Source organism: Rhinoderma darwinii, chromosome 6, assembly GCF_050947455.1.
Source record: "Rhinoderma darwinii isolate aRhiDar2 chromosome 6, aRhiDar2.hap1, whole genome shotgun sequence".
NCBI lineage: Eukaryota > Metazoa > Chordata > Amphibia > Anura > Rhinodermatidae > Rhinoderma > Rhinoderma darwinii.
Window position 1 is genome coordinate 113,006,747 of NC_134692.1, and position 24,746 is coordinate 113,031,492.

Genomic DNA, 24,746 nt, shown 5'->3' on the forward strand with positions numbered 1-24,746 from the left:
CAGGCTCTAGTTCTGTTTTCTTTGAGCTAATGGGTGAAGCCAAACTACGATCACGTCTTCTATACACTGCATACATAAAAGGGGAAAATTCTTCTCTCCTTTCTCTATCACATATACATAGAAGCTGCAGCAACATGGAAAACATCATACAGCACTAATGAGCAGTGTAGCTGTGAATCCAGCACTGGGGTGAGATATAACACCTACTAGAAGCTGCAGCAGCATCTGCGTCTATCTGTCTGTCTGTTTCTTACTTTGCTCTTTCTTCCCCTCTCTAAAGACTTCTATGGGCAGCTGTAATCTGATCCCCTCAGTGAGCGGATAGTCTAGTGTTGAGGAGACAGAAAAAGCAGTAAATTCAAAAGCGAGTGAACTCTTAGGGGGGGGGTGGAGGAGTCTGATCGGGAAAATAGGATTTTTTTCTCTAATAAGATTACTTAAATAATTGTTATATACACTTATATTATTGATTTTGCAAGTTTATTCAAAATGGAGTGTCTATTTATTACTGGTTACATTAACAGACACGAATTACACCATTTATAAGACTAACATCACTCTACACGAGGATTCCAATGTAATCTGTCCAAAATCTTATCTGCATTTATAATGGAAACATTTCCCAATACAACCATTTCTGGAAAAGTAAGCAGCTAAAAATGCCAAACATCAGCGGATACGGCTAAAAGGATTATACGTGATTCCCTCAATTTCTCGTTTTCTTTGTCAATTTAATTCCCCAAAAACCATAGAACAAGATGATTATTAACCGTGCTCGCACTCTGATAGGGTTTAATTGTCTCTGACCTGATCAATGTCCCAGGATCCAACTATTCTACTTTAACCTGTTAAAGACCACACACTGTAAATGTACGGCACATGTTCCTGGGCTTTAAATACTATGTACACCTTTGAAAACGTGTTTTTTATTATAAAAATGTGTATCAGTGTTTGGTGTAACTTTATAATTAGTTTTTCTTAAAAATTATTTTTACTTTTTGAGATACTGCTGCTTTGTATTCTGTATACAGAGCAGCTGTATCGTACGCGGAGATCTGAATCCATCACTTCAGGGGCACTGACGGGTTCAGCGACAGCGGGTCCTGCCTGTCTCTGACAAGCAGGATCCACCTTTTATCAATCACATCTAAGTTATAAACTTAGATGTGATCGGTAACAGCTTCATCCTGCATGTGAGAGACACGCAGGACCTACTGATGCTGACCTGACAGATACATGTTTCAGTGCTAGATACAGTTGCTCTATATCCAGAATACAAAGCAGCTGTATCTCAAAAAAGTTACAAATATTGTTAATAATTTGAACATTTCAAACACACTAATACACTGTTATATTAAAGAAAATGTTTTCAAAGTTGTACATAGTCTTTAACCCCTTAATGACCGCCGATACGTCTTTTTACGGCGGTCATTAGTGGGCTTTATTCTAGAGCGCCGCTATTCTACGTTGCTGCTGTAGAACAAAGTAAACAGCAGGGAGCCGTGAAATCTCCCTGCTCTCAGCTGCCAGAGGCAGCTGAGGGCGTCCCTGCTCTGCCGGGTGAGATCGATATTAGTATCGATCTCACCCGTTTAACCCTTCAGATGCGGTGCACAATAGCGAGCACCGCATCTGAATGGTTTTGGAGAGAGGGAGGGAGCTCCCTCTCATCTCACTGACACCCGGCGATAAAATCGCCGAGTGTCTGTGTCTTCTATGGCAGCCGGGGGTCTAATAAAGACCCCCAGGTCTGCCTGGAGCGAATGCCTGCTAGATCATGCCGCAGGCATGACCTAGCAGATGCCTGTCCGTTTTAAACGGACAGGCAGTAATACACTGCAATACAAAAGTATTGCAGTGTATTATAATAGCGATCGGAGGATAGTGAAGTCCCCTAGTGGGACTAGTAAAAAAGTAAAAAAAGTTTAATAAAGTTAATAAAAAAAAAAAGTGAAAAAAAAAAAAATGAAAAACACAGCTTTTCCCATTACAAAATGCTTTACTATTAAAAAAAACTACAATAAAGCAAAAAAGTTATACATATTTGGTATCGCCGTGTCCGTAACGACCCCGACTATAAAGCTGTTACATTATTTAACCCGCACTGTGAACGCCGTAAAAAATAAAATAAAAAACAATGGAAAAATTGCTGTTTTCTGTTAATCCTGACTTTAAAAAAATGTGATAAAAAGTGATCAAAAAGTCGCATCTACTCTCAAATGGTACCAATAAAAACTACAAGTCGTCCCGCAAAAAACAAGACCTTATACAGCTATGCCGACGCAAAAATAAAAAAGTTACAGCTCTTTGAATGTGACAATGTAAAAATGTAAAAAATGGCTTGGACATTAGGGCCCAGAATGCAAGCAGGGTGAAGGGGTTAAAGAGTATCTATAATCACCACTTGTTACTTGTTTAAATGTAAAAAAAACATTAGCCTCTTCATAAAAAAAAATATATTTTAGTGAATATAAGTCATTAGCATACTCTCAGCAAGTCAGATCCACACTTTCAGGTTTGGTAATTCCCGTCATCCACTACATCTTCCCAAAACCGCCCACAGCAGCCTACAGGCACAAAACGTGAGATCTCACGAGTTATTGTGATATCTCGCGTTCGGTCTAAGTGTTTAACCCTTTCATGGACAAGTGTCATTGATGCCCTGTGTCCAGGTCAAATTTTTCATTTCTGATGTGCACTTCTTTAACCCTTTCATGCCGACAATCTGTAGATTCACGTCCTATTCGCATATACCCCGTGCTAATAGGACGTGAATCTGCAGACCTCTGCTTCTGCCAGCATAGCGCTGGGGAGATCGCTCTGACGCCAGCGGTGTCCACAGTAGATTCAAGTCGGCGCTTGCTGGGCTCTGTGCAGCGCCGACGTGAATTCATAGTGGGTGTTAAAAGTGCGATTGGGGTGTCTCAGAGTAGTGCTGACACCCGGATCGCGCTGTTAACCCCTGCCTCTGGTCCCAGAGACATGATCGGGACCTGATTGGTTCAGGTCCCGATCATGTGATTGCAGGTAAAGTTTGTTGTAGCAACAAACTGAAAAGTTTGTTGCTACAACAAACTTTCCCGAGGACCGATTGCAGGTGCTGCCATCGGTTGCATGGCAAAACCGGAGGCCATACAACGGCTTCCGGGTCTGCCATTCACGGAAGCCTATGAGGGACCAGCGTGCCCTCATAGGCTTTTTGTCAGTGTGACTGTCAACATCACACTGACAGTTTATAACACGTTACACTACCTAGGTAGTATAATGTGTTATAGCAGCAATCAGTGCTGCAGGTCTTCAATGTTTTATAAAGTAAAAAGCTTTTTTTTCCTATAATAAGTCTTTTATTATAGGAAAAAAATTAAACCGTTAAAAAAGTACACATATTTGGTATCACCGCGTTCGTAACGACCCAAACTATAATACTATTTTTCCCACATGGTGAACACCGCAAAAAATAATTAAAAAACAATGCTAGCATCACTATTTTTTGGTCATCACCCCTCACAAAATATAGAATAAAACATGATCAAAAAGTCGCATGTACCCCAAAATAATACCAATAAAAAATACAACCCGTTCCGCAAACAACAAGCCCTTACACAGCTTTTTTGACTGAAAAATAAAAAAAATTATGGCTCTCAGAATATGGTGACACAAAAAAGAAATAATTTTATAGAAAAGTGATTTTATTGCGCAAACGCCACAAAACATAAAAAACTATATATATATATATATATATATATATATATGGTATCGCCGTAATCATACCGACCTGCAGAATAAAGTAAAATGTCATTTATAGCGCACAGTGATTGCTGTAAAAAAAAATAAAAAAATAGAATAAAAAGTGATCAAAAAATCACATGTACCATAAAATGGTACCAATGAGAACTACAGATTCTAACGTAACAAATAAGCCCTCGCACGGCTCGGGTGGAGAAAAAATAAAAAGTTCTGGTGCTCCCTCCCTTCTGAGCTCTGCCGTGCGTCCAAACAGCAGTGTATTACCACATATGGGGTATTGCCGTAGTCGTGAGAAATAGCTTTACAAGTTTTGTGGTGCTTTTTATTCTTTATTCCTTGTAGACATTTTCCAATAAATATAGCAAAAGACCTGTCAGGTGAAGATGCTAACTACACGCCTAGATAAATTCCTTGAGGTATGTAGTTTCCAAAACCACTTTTGGGGTTCAAACCTGACATGGTGCCTAAAATATATTCTAAAAAAGGAGACCCCAAAATCCTCTAGGTGCTCCTTTGCTTCGGAGGCCGGTGCTTCAGTCCATTATTACACTAGAGCCACATGTGTGATATTTCTAAAAACTGCAGAATCTGGGCAATAAATATTGAGTTGCATTTCTCTTTTAAAACCTTCTGTGTTACAGAATTTTTTTTATTACACATGAATTTCGGCAAAAAAAATTACATTTTAAAATTTCACCTCTACTTTGCTTTAATTCCTGTGAAACGTATAAAGGGTTAATACATTTTCTGAATGCTGTTTTGAATACTTTGAGGGGTGCAGTTTTTAAAATGGGGCGATTTATGGGGTCTATCTAGTACATAAGGGCCTCAAAGCCACTTCAGAACTGAACTGGTCCTTGACATACGGTAGGTAACATAATAAGTTTTCATCTAGCCTTTAACCCCTTAAGGACACGGCCAATTTTGGCCTTGAGGACAGAGCAATTCTTTTACATTTCCCTCTTTGCATCGCGACGCTCATAACTCTTATGACTCATATTTTTTACAGAAAAGAAAGGGATGATCCAGCGCTGTGTCAAGTTTTAAAAAGGAAATGGCATTCCCACTTTTATTTCAGAAATTCGATTAAAAGATGAAAAGGAGACGCAGTCTCAAGATGAGGAGTAGTGACGGGCTGTTGCCCGAGCCTACGTGTTTCGAGCACGTACAGTGCTCTTAATCATGGCAGAAAATCATTGTAAGACGTAGTTGTAGGAGACTGTTTTTTGCGGGACGAGTTGTACTTTATGTAGGTACCATTTTTTGATACAAATACATTATCGTTTAATTTCTATAAATTTTTATTTTGGCGAAAATGCAGAAAAAAAGCAGTTGCGCAGCAGTTTTAATATTTTTTTTTTACACCATACACTGATCATCATAAATAATGTTATACATTTGTTGTACAGGTTGTTACGGTCGTGGTGATACAAAATATGTCTATATTATTTCATGTTTTGGGACTTCTATTTTAAAAAGTTTATTTATTATAAAAAATGTGTGTTTCTGTGTATTTTTTTAACTTTTTATTTATTTATCATTAATTTTTTTTTACATTCATTTAACTTTATTTTTTAATCCCATAAAGGGATTTATCATTTTGATTTTTATTTTGTAACTGTAATGTAATGGCATAGATCTATATGCCAGTACATTAGCCGGTTACTGATTATACACAGGCAGTTGTTAGGACATACCTCAGTATGCCCTAACAACAGGAAATATGTTCAGACAGCCCTGGGGTCCTTCAATGGATCCTGGGCTATCTGCCCATACGAGTTGTGGGCTTTGATCGCGTCACAGTTATCTTCTGTGACGCAATCAATGTGCAGTCCCCTGTCCTTGAACGCCGCGATCAGCTTTCAGGGTTAACAGCGGAGAGAAGATGTTTCTCTTCTCTCCATTGTCAGAGCGGGGCCGTGGCCGTGTATTACAGCCATTGCCCCGCTCTCGATCGCACGCAGAGACGGCTGTCACACAGGACGAGTATGCTCGTCCTAATGCGCGAAGTGCTCGCCGCTCAGGACGAGCATACTCATCCTGTGTCGGCAACCAGTTAATAAGATGTTTGGTAGAGTACCTACAAAAACACCAAACTTCAGAAAGGCCAATTTTCATGGGCTAAGGGATGATCTTAAAGGAACAGTGTCATCACAAATTATTTTTTTATATGTTAAAGATGTTAGTGCTTTATTAAAAACGTTTATATTCATTTGTGTGTTTGTGTTTTACTTTTTCTTATTTTTACACTTTTTCTTCCCTATGGGGGCTGCCATTTTTTTTCCATTTCTGTCTGTGTCGATTAACGACACATACAGACATGGAATACGGCAGCCACAGTCCCATAGGGACTGCGAACGGCTCCCGTCCCATTGACTTCCGTGTACGGCGTCTGTGTGGGAACTGCGCATGCGCCGCTCCCACACAGTCCAATTCGAAATTGGCGCCGTCCGGCGCCATTTTCCTGTGGACCGGAAGTCGCGGCCGGACAGTAATATTACTACTTCCGGTCGCGGCTTCCGGATTTGTGCACTTGGACCAGCGGCAGCAAACGGAGCGGACGGGCCGGAGGGAGCCGCGGCGGCAGGAGCAGGTAAGAGATTTCAATGTATGTTCGTGTTTGTGTGTGTTTACTACTGTATGTAAACCTACTACACTGTGTGTTAGCTCAAAAAATGGCGACACACAGTGTAGGAGGTTACACCGTTCAAACCCCTCGTTTATCCCGGCACTAGCCAGGATAAAGGAGGGGGGGATGCTGAGAGCTCACTAGAGCGAGGGCTTTTAACCCAATGTTGCAATGCTGCAATTTTGGGAATAGCTCCATCTAGTGACCAAAAATGGGTAGTATTATAAATTAGAATTAATTTATAATATTTCCTGACTCGTGAAAAAAATAAAAAAAATTTGAACAATGTTTAATCACCCACACACTAAATGTTTAATTTTTTTTAAAAAAACATGTTTTTCTGGCAACACATTCCCTTTAAGGGCATAAACTGGGACAATGGCCTCAAAAATAAAAATACAGAAACGAAATGGGCCATTTTTAAAAGCCTCTTATAATAGGTCCTGTGAAAAAAAAAATATATCTTATGGGAATAAACAAGCTAGAAACAGGATGAAACTGATGTGGTTAAATAAAACAGTAAGGGGGCAATAAATGATAAAAACAAAAAGTGTTCAAACTACTAAAGCAAGACGGTAGTGATGAGAAATTAAATAATTATAAAAGAAAAAAATAAGTTGTGTAAAATACAAATAAATGCAGCAAAGATTGAAACAGAGAGACTCGTTGCCAAAGAAAGTAGAAATAACCCCAAAATATTTTTCAAATACATAAATAATAATCTGAAAACTGAAAGTGTTGGCCCTCTCAAAAATAATCTGGGTATAATGGTGGAGGAGGATGAGGAAAAGTCCAATCTGTTAAACGCCTTTTTCTCTACTGTATTTATACATGAAAATCCAATGTCAGACGACATGATTAGGGATAAAGTAAATTCTCCATTAAACGTCACCTGCTTAACCCAGCAAGAAGTGCAGCGCCGCCTTAAAAACATTAAACTAGACAAATCACCAGGTCCAGATGGTATACACCCCCGCGTTCTGCAGGAATAAAGTACCATGATAGACAGACCTTTATTTCTGCTGTTTAAAGATTCGATCATGACTGGGTCTGTTCCACAGGGCTGGTGCATAGCAAATGTGGTGCCAATGTTTAAAATGGGGTCAAAAAGTGAGTCCGGAAACTGTAGAGCTGTAAGTTTAACCTCCATTTTGCGTAAGATATTTAAGTGTTTTCTAAGAGATGCTATTCTCGAGTATCTCACTGCAAATAAACTGTTAACGCAGCATGAGCACGGGTTTAGGAGGGATCGGTCATGTCCAACCAATCTGATTTGCTTCTATGAGGAGGTAACTTCTAGTCTGGACCTGGGTAAGGCTGTGGATGTTGTGTATCTAGACTTTTCAAAGGCGTTTGATGCTGTGCCGCATAAAAGGTTGGTGTATAAAATGAAAACGCTGGGACTGGAGGAAAATATCTGTAATTGGGCTGGCTCAGTGATAAGAAACAGAGGGTGGTTATTAATGGTACATCCTAAGAGTGGTTCACAGTCACCAGTGGGGTTCCACAGGGGTCAGTACTGGGCCCTCTTCTTTTTAATATGTTCATCAATGACCTTGTAGAGGGTTTACAGAGTATAATTTCAGTATTTACAGATGATACTAAGCTCTGTAAAGTAATCAACACAGAGGAGGATAATGTAATACTACTCAGAGATTTGGGGAAGATAAATGTTTGGGCAGAGAAATGGCAAATGAAGTTAAATGTAAGTTTATGCACTTGGGCCGAGGAAACAGATTTTACAATTATGCATTAAATGGTAAAACTACCACTCAAAAAGATTTGGGAATATTGGTGGACAGTACATTTACCTTTAGCAACCAGTGCCAGGCAGCTGCTGCCAAGGCAAATAAAATCATGGGTTGCATCTAAAAGGCATAGATGCTCATGGCAAGAACATAGTTTTGCCTCTATACAAATCACTAGTCAGACCACATATGGAATATTGTGTATAATTTTGGGCACCTGTGTATAAGGACATGGCTGAAATAGTACGGGTGCAAGGAAGGGCGACTGAGGTAATTAAGGGAATGGGCGGATTGCAGTACCAAGAAAGGTTATCAAACTTGGGCATATTCAGTTTAGAAAAAAGACAGTTTATGGGCGAACTAATTAAAATGTCCAAATATATTACTGGAAAGTACAGAGATCTTTCTAATGATCTTTTCACACCTAGGTCTGTAACAAGACCAAGGGGGCATCCTCTACGTTTAGAGGAGAAAAGGTTTCACCGCCGTCACAGACGGGGATTCTTTATTGCGAGAGAATTGAGACTATGGAACTCTCTGCCACAAGAAGTTCAAGAAGGGCCTTGATTCCTTTCTTGAAAAATATAATTACAGGAGTATTAGAATCTGGAGATGGGATGTTAATTCAGGGATTTAGTTCGATTTCCATATTTGAAGGCAATTGGCATCAATCTTATGGGGCTTTGCCTTCTCTGGATTAACAAGGTAGGATTATAGGTTGGACTTGATGGACCTTTGTCTTTTTTCAACCTCATCAGCTATGTAAACACCAAATGTCAGGTTAAAATCCAACCTGTCCAACCCTCGTTTTCCACGAAAAGAGATGCTAGGGGACAGTCAGGGTATCCACCAAAAAATTAGATAATCAGTCCTTCTCTACTGTGAGATGGAGCTAATGTAGTATATTTCATACCAATCTATCCACTTTGAGGAGCATATGGCTATAAACACCCAGCCTGAGGAGCTCATGTACACGTCCGTAGTTTTTATCTGCAACTACGGATCTGTAATTTCGGATACAATACTGACACATTCATTTATATCGGCCACAGACACCTTCACGTATATTAACGGGTGTGTATCCGGGCCGTAGAAATGAGCCGCAAAAAATAGGACGTCTTATTTTTCAATTTACAGACCATGCTTCTATACTTATTGCTGTGAGCACAGTCCGCAAATGTGGTTGACAATCCACGGCCCTTCCGTGCAGTATTGACTGACCGTAAATACTGCACGGACGTGTGCATGGGGCCTTATGGAGGACCTGTCAATTCTACTATACTACACTATCTGTTTTATTAAACACTTGCATTCCCTATAAAATATTACTGCTGGAGAATCTTTTCATAAAAATGTGTGATTTCACCATTACTCTGTTATCCTTCTTGGAAATATATGTATACACTGACAGCTAGGTGTTCCCATTCCCCTTGTCAATGAGCATATCCTACACACCAACACTATCCAATCAGTGGTGCCAGTGTCAGAATGTGTACGGACATACATGAAAAGATATTTCCCACAACACAAAATACTTTTTCCTTGGAGAATTGTATTGTAAGAAATTGTGTATCTGCGTTCCAGCACATTTTTTTTTATCAGACGATAGTAAACCAATTCTCACAACTAAACGATAAGCATTTCCACCAATGGAGCAGAATTCCATGAATTGGAACAGATATTTTTTTAGTACTACTAACTTAATTATTGTTAATGATCGTAAAATCACTTGAAATATTAATGAAAATCGTTACTTCTATTGCCAGCTTTACTAATGCTAGGACGGCTGGCTTACCTGATCAAAAAGGAGCATCAACTGATCTTGGAAATAGGAAAACCCTTGTACGTACAAGTATGATAATGGATGCATTGTGTTCCCTTGATACAAACTACTAAATTAAAGGCTTCTCTACAAAACCAGATCTATTTTTGCATGTGGATGTATACTCATGTATATTCAGAAGGCCCACAGTTGGAAAAATCTCCTACGATCAGGAGAAGGACATTTTTGTATCCCTGAGGACAGGATCACACACAGTTTTGATGCAGCTTTTGGCTTACTTTTTTTTTAGCCAAAGCAAGAAATGGATCGAAAAGGAAGGAAAGGTATAAAGAAAATACGGATTCATCTCCTTTCTTGCGTCCACTTCTAAATTCACTAATACAAGGGCAGGTTCAAACACCAGTTCCCAGCAGGATGCAGATAAGCCACAAATGCCACACATAGAGGAAGATTGCTCAGGTGCAAAATACTGATGTTATCCACTCTCACGCCAACTATTCATGAGCGGAGCGGCTGCTTAGTATTATCATTGCACACAGATAAAGCTTCTAAGAGTGTTCCAGTCTGCAGTGTGCAGTATTTTTGAACCGGAGCACTCTTCCTTTATGTAGCATTTGTGGCTTGCTGCTGGGAACTGTTGTTTGAACCTGCCCTTATATTAGTAAGTATGGCCTCTTTCTGTGTATTTTGAGTAAATATATGTCCTTCTTTGCGGTCACTTCTAAATTTGGCTTGACAAACCAAGCCAAAAACTGTATCGAAACTGCGTGTGTGATCCTGGCGTTAAAGGGGTTCCATTAGGATCAGCTTTTGTAAGCGAACAGTAGGTAGTGATATAAGAAGGCCTTATATGAAAATGTATTTACCCATCAGTTCTTTTTGCTTCCATTCATCTCTGCTTCAGTCCTTAATTTTTCCGGGTTGGAGGGCGGGCTGTAACCTGCCACCACATGATCACAATGTTGAGTGTTTATTTTGGAACATGGGTGCTGCTATCTTCTATTTTGATTTCCTATTCTTTAGAGCTCCAGATTGCGATGAGATGGCTCGGAGCATGAGGAGCTGTCCTGCTCATAAAAACTCAACAGGTTTTCGAGTTCACACAGGCAGGACAGCTCCTGGCTAATGCACATGCCCGGACTGTCCCAGTGTATTCTATTTGAAGACAGTCTGGTGGCCGGGCTGGGAGCGCTGCAGGACGGGGATAAGGAGATTCAACTGCGCCTGCCTGGCCACCGCAACAAGTACTACAGATGGCCGTGTCTATGGGCAACTGAAAATAACAAAGAATAAGCTATGGAAAATAGATGACAAGATATCTGGAGATAGGGGCATATCCTGTAATTGACTGTAATGCGTGAAATGTATATTTAGCAGTTGGGAATACAATTATTCATGATCGTCATGAGACAACCCCTTTAAGACGGCACAATCTTGTCCAGCAAAACCATAGGAAAGTCCACAAAGTAACAGAACATTCACATTTTGATTTTGAACCTGCTACTGCTGATATGTGTTATGGACAAGGGCTATAGGAAAGAAAAAAAAAATTGTTAAAGTAATATTACATGTGAAGGGAGAACTGGATGAAAACTGTCTAGTTACAAGAACACGTCAACCCACTAAATATTGCCCGAACATTATATCCCATCTGACTAATAGCTGCACAATTACTTTCAGATGTTAATATAGATTTAAGCAATCATTTCTGCTAGTTTCTATGGGAACCACTTAAAATGCGGGCCCTGTATTGTTCATGCTGAAAGCAAAATGGCTTTCAGAACCAACATCTTACACTAAAGAGAGACTGGATATACAATAATAATAAAGCTAATGTCACCTGGGAAGCAAACAACAATGAGTAAGCAAACTTGTAAATGGCCAAGTAATAACACAGACTGGCCATATAATAGAACATTCAATGGAATTTATAAGGACATACTGGTATTTACCACAGCCTCAAAGTAAAAAGTAATGTGAGCAAACATGAGCAGTCAAAGTCCCTACACTACTTCAGTATCCAACTATGAGGTGTCCGGTTTGGACAAACCCTTCTAAAAAAGTGCAGTCTCACGGGGCAGATTTTGTTGCAGAAAATTGATTTATGCCCTTGCCTACCAGTAACCCCTCATTACTCCATTCAATACCTGTTTGTCATTTATGATACCATTGAGTATCTAGGACTAAATTTTGAAGTAATTTTTTTGTATGATTTTTCCTTTGAGTTCTTGCTTTGCTATCCTTATATCTGCATATGAATAAAAGTCATGTTTCATAGTGCTATGCTTCAGTGTTACGCAGTTTTGTGCACATAGCTTGAGCCCAAACTAACGACTTAGGCAGATTCACACGGGCGTTACGCATCTCAAACGTGAAAAACTGCACTAGAGTCTATGGAGGGATGGGTGAAAAAAATAGGACATGTCCTATTTTCTCTCGGACCCTTCACACGGTTTCTTTGAAACCACGGCTGTGTGAACGGCCACATTGAATTATATAGGTCCGTGTGACGGCCGTTGTTTCAACAGCCGTCACACGGACGTTTAACACTTTCGTCTGATTAAGGGGGGATTCACACGAGCGTGTATTCGGTCCGTGCGGGCCGCGTGGTTTTCACGCGGCACGCATGGACCAATACAAGTCTATGGGGCAGTACAGACAGTCCGTGCTTTTTGCGCAGCGTTTGTCTGCTGCGCAAAATGCGCGACAGGTTCAATAACTCTGCGTATTTCGCGCATCACGCACCCATTGAAGTCAATGGGTGCGTGAAAATCACGCGCACCACACGGAAGCACTTCCGTGGGACGAGCGTGATTCGCGCAACAGCAGTGAAAAGGATGAATGAAAACCGAAAAGCACCACGTGCTTTTCTGTTTCCGAACATCCAAACGGAGTGTCTTTGCGATGAGCGAAGCCGGACAAGCGTACCGAACTTCACCGGGTTCGGCCAAACTCGTTTTGGCCGATCCCGGCAAAAAAATTATCGGTACGCGACGTCAGGAGATAGTCACTGTCCATGGTGCTGAAAGAGTTAAACTGTTTCAGCACCATGGACAGTGACTTGCGATCCCAAAATACATTAACCTGTAAAAAAAAAACGAAGTTCTAACTTACCGATTACTCCTGTCTCCTTCCTGCAGTCCGACCTCCCGGGATGACACTTCAGTTCAAGTGACAGCTCCAGCCAATCACAGGCCAAGCACAGGCTGCAGCCAATCACAGGCTGCAGCGGTCACTTGGACTGCTGCGTCATCCAGGGAGGTGGGGCCCGATGTCAAGAGAGGCGCGTCACCAAGGACGCGTCACCAAGGACGCGTCACCAAGGCAACGGCCGGGAAGTTCTCGGTAAGTAGGAACTTTATCTTTTTTTTTTACAGGTTTTTCGCTGTTGTGTTCGGCATTCACTGTCGAGGGTGCTGAAAGATTTAGCTCTTTCAGCACCTTGGACAGTGACGGGCGTTGACAAGCCTCATCTCTATGATGCCGGCTGCGCGAAAATCACGCAGCCGCGCATCAGACACGCATGACACACGCAGCTGTCAAATGGTTTTTGCGCTCGCAAAACGCTGCGTTGTTTGCGCGCGCAAAAACGCAACGTTCGTGTGAATCTCCCCTAAGTGTGCTGTTCAGTGATATATTTATTTATTTATTTTAGTTAATATATGCATTTTAAATTGATCACCGAAGACTGAATATTGTATTAACCCCTTAATGACCAGGCCTGAAAAGGCCTTAATGACCAGCTAAATTGTTCCGTTTTTACCTCTCTGCATTTCAGCAGCCATAAATTTTTTATTTTTCCATTGACGGGGCCGTATGAGGCCTTTTTTATGCGGGAGAAATTGTATTAATTTGTTTTGCAGTTTGGGGGTAGGAAAAAATTATTTTTACGTCGTGAATATAGGAAAAAGCGATTCTCGGCATAATTTTTCATCCCATTCACTTTTGAGGCAAAATAACCTGTTAGAATAATTCTTCAGGTTATTATGGTCGTTTACATACCTAATATGTGTAGGTTTGTTTTTAGTTAATGTAGGGGCAATAAAATATATTTTATGTCAAATTAATGACTTTTTTTTATGTCAAAATAATGACATCACCGGGTCTCCGGTGACTCGATCAAAGCGGGCAGTTCCCTTTGATCTTGCAGCGGTCACTGACCACAGCGATCAAAGGGTTAAACAGCTGGGGTCAGAATGTTTTCTGACTCCAGCTGTATTTACCAGGCTGCTCTAAGATCGGGAGCTGTAAGTTACAGCTCCTGCTTAGAGGATGAGCGCCAAAAGACGTCGCTGTAGACGAAGCACCTGCACCACCCGCTGTCAAAAAGACGGTGGGCGGTCGTTAAGGAGTTAAAGGTTCGTTTTATTCCTCAGTAAGCTGAAGAATCTACTAAACCATTAAAATAAGGCCAATTAGACCTGGCAATGTTTAAAAGAATTTTTCAAATACACGCTAAAATATGCATGGAGAACGGATTTCTTACAGAACAAAATGTTCGGTATAGAAAGATTTCTATTTTCTTCAGATGAACAGTTTGTTCAAAATGAACAATTATGTTAACAGCTAAAGGGGATAGATGTTAAATCGTGTGTGACTAAAATTTAGATTCCTGATGTTGGCGCTAAAGAAGGAACAGGAAATAAACTATACAGATAGGAAATGTGTGCAGTGTTGAAAACTTGAAAAATACTTAAAAACTTCTTGCTTATCACTTTCTCGGATTTCTGAAATCAATATAAACCCTTTACAGACTGCTGCCGTTCCCACAACACCACATGCTAAAGAGCCCCAGAAAAAAGAGCCTAGAGAGTAGGACATTCAGAAACCACCGCCGTCAGTAGACACTGCCCTATTACTGAGTGTTTGCATTATTGTGCCAAGAGGCTTATGACTTAATTAACACAGATTTTGGGGTTAGACTTCCTACTGAAGAAATTGGCCATAGCTAAAAGTATTGTACCTCACAAAGTAATTGACAAATAATGGCTACAATTCACCGCACCATCTATGGAGGTACTAACTGGGGTTTTAAACTCGGGCATACTAGAAAAGTGAGTATCAGAAAAGGGGGGGCACTGTCCAAATATGAAAAGCAATGATTACCAGATTGTTTTCCCTTTCTCTCTTAAGTACCAGACTCCTACTATTGCAATAAAAACAGACAAGTACATGGAGACATTTAGTGAAACTCTATTTAAAGGGGTTGTCTAGTCCCTAAAACTTGATGGCTTATCCTCAGGATATATGAAGGGAGAAAAAGAGGGAGGAAGAGGAAAAAACGGCGCTCCTCTAAGGTAATATTGTATGGACAAGCAACTAAAAAAAACAACAAAAAAAACAGTAAAGGTGAGCTGGTTCACTGACCTGACAGTGTTGTGCAAGTATAGGCACAACACTACTGCTTTGCATGAATGATGATGATCGTTGTAGGTGTCGGCTGCCACCCGCTGCTATGCCACGGATAAATGGTTCTATGCCCGGAGAGACGAATACAGAAAGTGGAGGAAAAGTTGCAGCTCTCGGGACGTGGCGCCTGACAGGTAAGTATTCAAACGAAGTGTATATTAAAGTATATTTATTGCAATTGACACTACGCGTTTCAAGACCCTGAAATGCGTAGTGTCAATTGCAATAAATATACTTTAATATACACTTCGTTTGAATACTTACATGTAAGGCGTCGCATTCCGAAAGCTGCAACTTTTCCTCCACTTCCTGTATCCTCAGGATAGGCCATCAATATCTGATCGGTTGGGGTCCGACTGACAGGATCCCCAGTGATCAACGGTTTTCAAGAGACTGTAGTGCTCATACTAGCGCTGCTTCCCCTTCATTCCGGTGACTGCTCACACTGAATCACCAACACACTTGTAGCGGTGGTTCACAGTATTACAGCCTTCTCCCTTCACTTCAATAGGAAAAGGTTGTAATACTGTGAAGCGCCGCTACTGCTGTGTCATCGATTCAGTGTGAGCAGTCACCAGAATGATGGGGAAGCAGCGCTCGTATGAGCACTGCGGCCCCTTCAAAACAGCTGTTCGGTGGGGGTCCCAACAGTCAAACCCCGACCGATCAGATTTTGATGGCCTATCCTGAGGATAGGCTATACATTTTTAGGGACTGGACAAGCCCTTTAATGATTTGCAGATAGCATACATCAATATGTCCTGCAGATGATTATTGGTACTACGGTTGTCTGTCAGATTTGTATATTGGATATACCCTAGAAGATACACGCTTTAATAGTAAATGTACTTATATATTATGCAACTCATAATACTGGGTACGTGTAACATTAGAGGCTGCAAAAAGTGGAGGGCGAGTGTCTGTGACGGTTATATTTGCTTGTATATGAAAACTGATAAAAAACGTAATAAAAAGTTACCCATTTAAAAAATAAATATGTATAATGCTAGTACCATAGTGTGGAATGTCACAGCTACAAAGCAGAACTAAATATGAGACCTGAAAACATTCAGATGTCTGTTTTTGATGGAGCAGCTCTAAGGACTCATCATATTCCAATTTATGTTAATAAACTGATGCTCAAATATAAAATGTGCTAACAATGTACTTTACGTAAAACCTACAGGACTAAGCGTCCTATTAAACGGGCAGATATACTTTCATAAACGAGCGATGATTTAGCAAGTCGATTGTGCTTGAAAGATGGTCTAGTACACGTGACAATAAGTCCTAAAGATTTTATCTGTTCATCCGTTACCGGGAGCGCATTACATACAACGATAATCTTTCACCCAGGCAGATGTGGCCCGATCCACAGATACTCAACGATTTATCCTTCAATTGTTGAACGCTACATGACAATTATCTCTTACATTTCAATGATTATGCGAAAATTCGTACGATAATCTCTTTGTCTAATAGGACCTTAAAGGGGTTTTCCCATCAGAGACCGTTATGACCTATCCACAGGATATGTCCTAAATATCAGATAGATGCGGCTCACACCTCTGGGACCTTTCTCTAGAACGGGGCTCCCTAAACCCCATTCTACTGCTCTGTGTTGTAGCTGAATCGTGTGATTCCCGAGCATGAATTACGGAAACAGCGTAGCTCGGTGAGCTACATGGTTTTCACAACTCCCATAGAACTGAACGGTAGTTACGGAAACAGTGTAGCTCGCATGCTACACTGCTTCCGTAACTGCCATTCACTACTATGGGAGTTACGGAAACAGCGTAGCTCACCGAGCTACGATGTTTCCGTAATTCATGCTCGGGAATCACACGATTCAGCTACAACACAGAGAAGTAGAATGGGGTTTAGGGAGCCCCGTTCTAGAGAAAGGTCCCAGAGGTGGGAGCCGCATCTATCTGATATTTAGGACATATCCTGTGGATAGGTCATAACGGTCTCTGATGGGAAAACCCCTTTAAGATTTCCACTGAACTAAAATAAAAACAATCATCAAATTAAAAAGGAGGGCAGACGGTTTTGACAACAGCTTTGATGTACCTTTCTCTCAGCCTCGCTAAATTCTATACATAATCCCAATTATTTTTAACCTATTTATGTTGAATGTTTTCATTCTGATTTGACATTACAATTACCAGGCAAAAAGGCACGAAACTTGTAAACATCAAATAAGACCTAATGCTTACAGGACCGTGTAACCCGTCATGTCTCATCTGTGCACAATGCATATTTTCAGTCTGGTTTCAATGAAGTCTCTAGACTCATAACATTTCTTAATATCTGGCATGAAAACAGATGCTTTGTAAGAAAAAACAACTGAAGATGTAATGAATGTCTAGTCTAAAAAGACACGTCAAAAAGGAATGAGCATTCCACTAGAATATACGTGGTCTCCCAAAATGTCCAATGGCAATACTGTTGTATGACGTTCACACTCCACAGAAGTCAGTCTAAGAGAACACTGTTAAAAAATAGTAGAGCAAACTTTTAACCCCTTAACGACCAAGGACGAAAATGAACGTCATGGTCGGCTGCTAGTTCCCGCACCATGACGTTCATTTTCGTCCGCATTTCAAACTGTCACTCTGTGTAAACACAGAGTGACAGACCCGCGCTGACAGTTGTCCCCGACAGCTGAGACATCAGTCTTGCCGGACAGCAGACCATCGCCGCTGATTTCGGCAGTTAACTCCTTAAGTGCGGCGACGGATTGCCGTCGCCGCATTTAAGTGGTTTGAAGCACATCAGCAGCCCCCACGAAGTGATCGTGGGGGCTACCGATGCTTGTCACGGCAATCGGAGGTCAGATAATGACCTCCGGGTTGCCATGCACGGAAGCCTCGGAGGAACAGCGTCCGGCCATTCCTCCTCTGCTTCCTGTCAGTGTGACAGTCACGTCACAATGACAGTTAGAGTACATCACACTACGTGTGTAGTGTAATGTACTCTAGCAGCGATCAAAGCTGCAAGACTAAGTGTCCCCTAGTGGGACAAGTTAAAAAAGTAAAAAAAAGTAATAAAAATGTTTTAAAAAAAGTGTAAAAATAAAAGTTATAAGTTCTATAAACACTAAATGCTTTTTTTCCTATAATAAGACTTTTATTATAGAAAAAAAATGAACACGTTAAAAAAGTACACATATCTGGTATCACCGCGTTCGTAACGACCCCAACTATAAAACTATAATGTTATTTTTCCCGCACGATGAACACCCCAAAAAAAATCAATAAAAAACTACGACAGAATCGCAATTTTTTGGGTCACCACCGCTCCCTAAATAAAGAATAAAAAGTGATCAAAAAGTCGCATGTACCCGAAAATAGTACCAATAAAAACTTCTATCCGTCCCGCAAAAAACAAGCCCTTACACAGCTTTTTGACTAAAAAATTAAAAAATTATGGCTCTCAGAATATGGTGACACAGAATTTATTTTTTTTATAAATAAGTCATTTTATTGCGCAAACGCTAAAAAAAAGGACCAAACCTATATACATATGGTATCGCCGTAATCGTACCAACCCGCAGAATAAAGTAAAAATTTAATTTATAGCGTACGGTGAGCGCTGCAAAAAGAAAACCTAAAAAACGGTGTCAGAATTCCTGTTTTTTGCTCAGGATTGCAAAAAAATTGAATAAAAAGTGATCAAAAAAAATCGCATGTACCCCAAAATGGTACCAATGAAAACTACAGATTGTCCCGCAACAAATAAGCCTTCACACCACTCTATTGATGGAAAAATAAAAAAGTTATGGCTCTTGGAAAGCGGGGAGTGAAAATCTAAAATATGAAAGCAAAAAATGGATCAGTCCTGAAAGGGTTAATTCATTTCTAATGAAAAAACGTATGACAACATGTTGGGTATTTCCGTACTCGGGAGAAATTGCTTTATAAAAAAATGGTTGTTTTTTTCCTCCTTTATCCCTTGTGAAAATGAGAAAATGCAACATTTTAGTGGAAAAAATGTTGATATTAATTTTCGCGCCCTAATTCTAATAAACTCTGCAAAAGACCCGTGGGGTCTAAATGCTCACTATACCCCTAGAAAAATTCCTTGAAGGTTTTTCCAAAATGGGGTCACTTTTGGTGGGTTTCCACTGTTTTGGTCCCTCCAGTGCATTGCAAATGCGACATGGCACCGAAAACCATTCCAGCAAAATCATAAATCCAAATGGCGCTCCTTCCCTTCTGAGCCCTGCTGTGGGTCCAAACAGCAGTTTATTACCACATATGGGGTATTGTCGTAATCGGGAGACATTGCTTTACAAATGTTGGGGTGCATTTTCTTCGTTATTGCTTGTAAATAATAAAAATTTCTATGTTGTTTCAGAAAAAAAGTACATTTTAATTCTTACAGACTAATTTCAATATATTTAGCGAAAAACCTGTGTGGTCAAAATGCTAACTATACACCTAGATAAATACCTTAAGGGGTCTAGTTTTCGAAATGGGGTCGTTTATGGGGAGTTTCTATCATTCTGGCAGCTCAAAGCTTCTCCAAATGTACATTGGGGCCTAAAATATTTTCAAGCAAAATATGAGTCCTGAAAGCCTCCGGGTGTTCCCTTCCTTTGGGGCCCTGCCGTGTGTCCAAACAACGCATTAGGGCCACAATGTGGGTATTTTTGAAAACAGGAGAAAGAGGGTGATAGATTTTGGGGTGTGTTTCTTAATTTTCATGGTCGCTTTACAAAGAAATCGGTCTTCAAACAAATACTTTTATGAAAAAAGTGAAATTATTATTTTTTTCACCTGATATGCATTAAATTTAGCAAAGAACTGTGGGGTCAAAATAATTACTATACCCCTAAATAAATACCTTATGGGGTCTAGTTTTCTAAATGGGGTCGTTTATGGGGAGTTTCTATCGTTCTGGCAGCTCAAAGCCTCTCCAAATGTACAGTGGGGCCTAAAACATTTTCAAGCAAAATATGAGTCCTGAAAGCCTCCGGGTGCTCCCTTCCTTTTGGGTCCTGCCGTGTGTCCAGGCAGCGCATTAGGGCCACAATGTTGGTATTTTTGAAAACAGGAGAAACAGGGTGATCGATTTTGTGGTGTGTTTCTTCATTCTCATGGTCGCTTTACAAAGAAATTGGTCTTCAAACTGATACTTTTATGAAAAAAAGTGAAATTATTTTTTTTTTCACCTGCTATGTATTAAATTTAGCAAAAAACTGTGGGGTCAAAATACTTACTATACCCTTAGGTAAATACCTTAAGGGGTCTAGTTTTCTAAATGGGGTCATTTGTGGGGGTTTCCATCACTCTGAGACCTATGAGCCTCTGAAAACCTGGCTTGGTGCAGGAAAACAAAATGTACTTCAAAATTTATAAAATTATTATTCAATTTGTAAGTCCTCTAAATTGCTGAAAATTTATTTAATTTTTTCAAAAGTGCTGCCAAAATGGAGTAAAGAGATAGAAATATATATTTAATTAAAAAAATTGTACAGTATGTGTGTACATATGTGACATATTGCAGTTAAAAATAGGGGAAAATGGTAATTTTTACAAAATTTCTTCCATTTTTCTATTTTTTAATTAATTTCCGCAAATCGTATCAGTCTACTTTTACCACTAAAATAAAGTACAACATGTGACGAAAAAACAATGTCAGAATTACTTGGATATTCAAAACTTTCACAGAGTTATTCTCTGATAAAGTCAGACATACCAGATTTGACAAATCTGGCTTGGTCATTAAGGTACAAACATGCCCGGTCATTAAGGGGTTAATTGACTTCCTTAGGAAAAAAAAATACCACAGAACAAGTAGCTATCTAGGTTGGATTTGCTTTTCAAATTAGTGGAAAGAATCGGCGCAGATTTACTATTAAAAAGGCGCCGGAATTCTGATGAACATGCCATCAACTTTCTGTGCCTCACTCTACTAGGGTGCAAAAAGCATACCAAGCGCTGCATCCTCTTCATGGTTTACATAGGTTTCACTTTTGTTCGTACTTGCAAACGCCGTTAGATTCGTAGCGACTGTGCAATGTATTGCAGCATTCTCCCATGAATAGTCATGGACATCGCCCCTGGATACCAAACACAAACAATGTTTGTTTATATCTCTTAAAGCAGCCCCAGAAAACAAACACCTTAACCCCTTTGCGCACCCAGGCCTGCTATTACGTCCGGGTGCAGGTGGAGAGGTTTGGAGCGCGCTCCATACGCTGCGGGTGTCGGCTGTATTTTACATCGGACACCCGGGACTGTTTAACCCCTCAAATGCTGTGGTCAATCGCGACCGCAACATCTGAGGCGTTAAAAAGAGGGGGCGGCACCCACCGACAGCTCATCACCCCCCTGCAGTGAGATTGGGGGGTGGCAACGGTTGTTATGGCAGTCCAGGGGCCTAAGGAATGCCCCCAGGGCTGCCTTCACTCTGCCTCGGTTAGGCTCTGCCTGTGGTAGGGATTAGCAGAAGTCTGTAAAAATGACTATATACTGCAATACGTTAGTATTGCAGTATATTGTACCAGCGATCTAACGATAGCTGGTTCAAGTCCCCTATGAGGGCTAATAAAGTATGTAAAAAAAAACAAAAAAAATGTTTTCAGTAGTGAAAAAAAAAAAAAAAGTTCAAAAAACCCCACCCTTTTCCATTTTCACCCTAAAGTAATGTAAAAAAGTTAACAAAATTGGTATCTCTGCGTCCAAAGTCTGAACTATTACAATACAGCGTTATTTAATACGCACTGTGAACACTGTAAAAAAACAAAACGTAAAACGCCAAAATCGCTGTTTTTTGGTCACCTTAGCTCTGAAAAAAAAATGTCATAAACAGTGATCAAAAAGTTCTACATACCAAAAACTACAGCTAGTCCGCTAGTCCCGGAAAAAATAAGCCCTCACATCGCCCAATCAGTGAAAAAATAAAAAAAGTTGGGAATGTGGCGACACAAAACACTTTTTTTTTTTTAACAAAAAGTTTATTATCAATAAAAGTAGTAAAATATAAAAAAAAACTATATAAATTTGATATCACCGTAATCGTATTGAGCCACAGAATAAAGATAAGTTGTCGGTTTTATCGCACAGTGAAAGCCGTTAAATATAAACCCAAAAAACAATTGAGGAATCACAGTTTTTTTCCAACTTCAGCCCGCAAATATTATTTTTTTTTCAGTTTCCCAGTACATTATATGGATCTATAAATGGTACCAAAAGAAACTACAACTCCTTCCGCAAAAAAATAAGCCTTCACACCGCTCTATTGACAGAAAAATAAAAAAAAGTTATGGCTCTTGGAATGCGGGGAGTGAAAAACGAAGAAAAAAAAAGAAAAAAAAATTGCCTCATCCCGAAGGGGTTAATGTTGGGAGTAAGTTTTGAGTCTTGAGACTTAAATAATAATTATCTTCTCTTGCTCTTTAGAAGATCCTACTCGGTCTGACCCTTTCCTTCACCCAGTCTTACTGGCATAACAAGCCCATCCATAACACTGAGCATTGTTTTATAGACATTTCTCAATGGTGTCTGTTTTAAGAGTTATGGCTTGAGAGCAATTCAGTCATTCACTGCACTGTTGCTGTGATATCAAGCTTTAGGGTATGTTCACACGGCTTATTTTCAGCCTCGAAAAACGGCTAAAAATACAGAAGCTGAACACCTCCAAACATCTGCCCATTGATTTCAATGGGAAAAATGGCGTTTCATTACCACGGGGCGTTCTTTTACGCGGCAGTTTGTAAAAACGCTGCGCAAAAAAATGCCCCGTAAAAAAGAAGTGCATGTCACTTCTTGAGCCATTTTTGGAGCCGTTTTTCATTGTCTCAATATAAAAAAAAAAGGTCCAACAACGGCCGTAAAAAACACATAAAAAATGGCTTTCCCTTGAAAACAGCCCCGTATTTGACAGTAGTTTTTTCGTTGTTTGCTGTGTGAACATACCCTTACTCTGCACTTTTACACTCAAACAGCCGTCACACAGAAGATTCTACACAAGGAGAGATGAAGATCAGATACACAAGGAGGGTCTGCCAGAAACAATAGAACAGGTTTCATATGTAAGAAGAGGAAAAATATTGTTGATAGGGCCGTTTATTCCCATAATACACCTATAATGTTTCATTATTTTGAGACATACAATATTGTACTCTATAGCTCCAAGGGGCTCAAGGTTTTTCTTTATAGGGGAACGTATCTTACAGTTTCAGGTAATTCAGCTTTATAGCATGGACTATAGTATGTCCATTAATTATAATTTCACGGTATTCAAGTACATTTGGCACATTGCTTGTTGCAATACTAGGTAAAGAGAATACTACGCTACAATACTCTAGTGCTCTTCTCACCACCTTAATTCAGCCTCCATTTGTAGCAAGAGTGCAAGAAATAGATGGTGGTTCTGAACCTTATGGGATGCCGCTTTAACAATCTAATGGAAAGACATGTCGGCAAGTATCACTTTGTAAGGTTTATCCTCATAGTTGATAAAGCAATGTGCAGAACTGACCAAATGTTGAAGGGGTAGTCCGCTTTAGACAATAATTTTGTTGGAAGGTTCGCTCAGTAGGTAATCAAAGAGTGTCTCGCTGCTGGTCCTCCTAGCAATGAGCTGTAATCTGTGTAGGAACCCAGCAATAAGTGTTCAACTTCCCAGTAGCGACACCATATGGGAAACTAAGCATTACACAGTTCCCATTCAAATAAACAGGCAGTTTGTGTGACGCACAGATGTGTTGATTTCTCCAGAGCAAGAGAGACTCGTAGACGATTGCCACTCTGGCTAATAGATGAAATTATTGATCGGGGGGACTACTCTATATTAACTTAGAATTCTCTAGTAGATCTGTCACCAGTATATGCCATAAATGTCTGATGCAGAGCCCAGCTCTGGGACCCGCACCTGTATTGACAACGGGGGTCAAGCAACCCCCGCCCTGCTTCCTCGGCTGCTTCCATAATGCCCAAAGAACATAATGTAGAGAGCTACATGCATGTGTGGCCACCTCTCCACTTAGTCACCACCTCCGTTCTTGATATAGTTGCCAGTCCTAGAGCTGGGACCCACATCAATTCAACATTTATGGCATATTCTGTAGACATGCGAATAACTCTTTAAAGGGAACCTGTCACCAGCATGTCACCTATTAAACCAGCAATACCTGGGGGTAGTGGGTGACAAATCATTTCTATATAACCTATAATTGTCTTAGTCGGCTCTGTAGCTTTAGTATTCAGTTTTTTAGTCTTCCCACACCGTATGCTAATGAGCATAAAAGGGTCAAATCTTCGTTTGAAAAGAGTCAAATCTTCATTTGAAGAGTCAGATCTTCGTTTGAAGAGTCAGATCTTCATTCCTCAAGTATTTCCAAGTTAACCCCGCCTCCTTACTTTTGATTGACAGCTCCCCGCCTTCCCCCAGCACACAAAATCCTGCGCTTGTGCAC

At 40.2% G+C, this 24,746-nt stretch overlaps 1 protein-coding gene across 2 annotated transcripts in view; it reads right to left on the reverse strand.

Annotated features, from left to right (window-relative positions):
* MRTFB (myocardin related transcription factor B) overlaps positions 1 to 24,746 on the reverse strand; it is a 326,233-nt gene that overhangs the window by 187,390 nt on the left and 114,097 nt on the right. The window contains exon 1 of one of the 2 annotated variants that reach the window (XM_075830126.1): positions 208 to 226. The exons of the other annotated variant lie outside the window; for it this stretch is intronic. Coding sequence (XP_075686241.1) covers positions 208 to 225 — 18 coding nt within the window. The 5' untranslated portion in view covers position 226. Of the gene's footprint in view, positions 1 to 207; positions 227 to 24,746 lie in introns of those variants that run through there. 2 annotated transcript variants of the gene reach the window in all.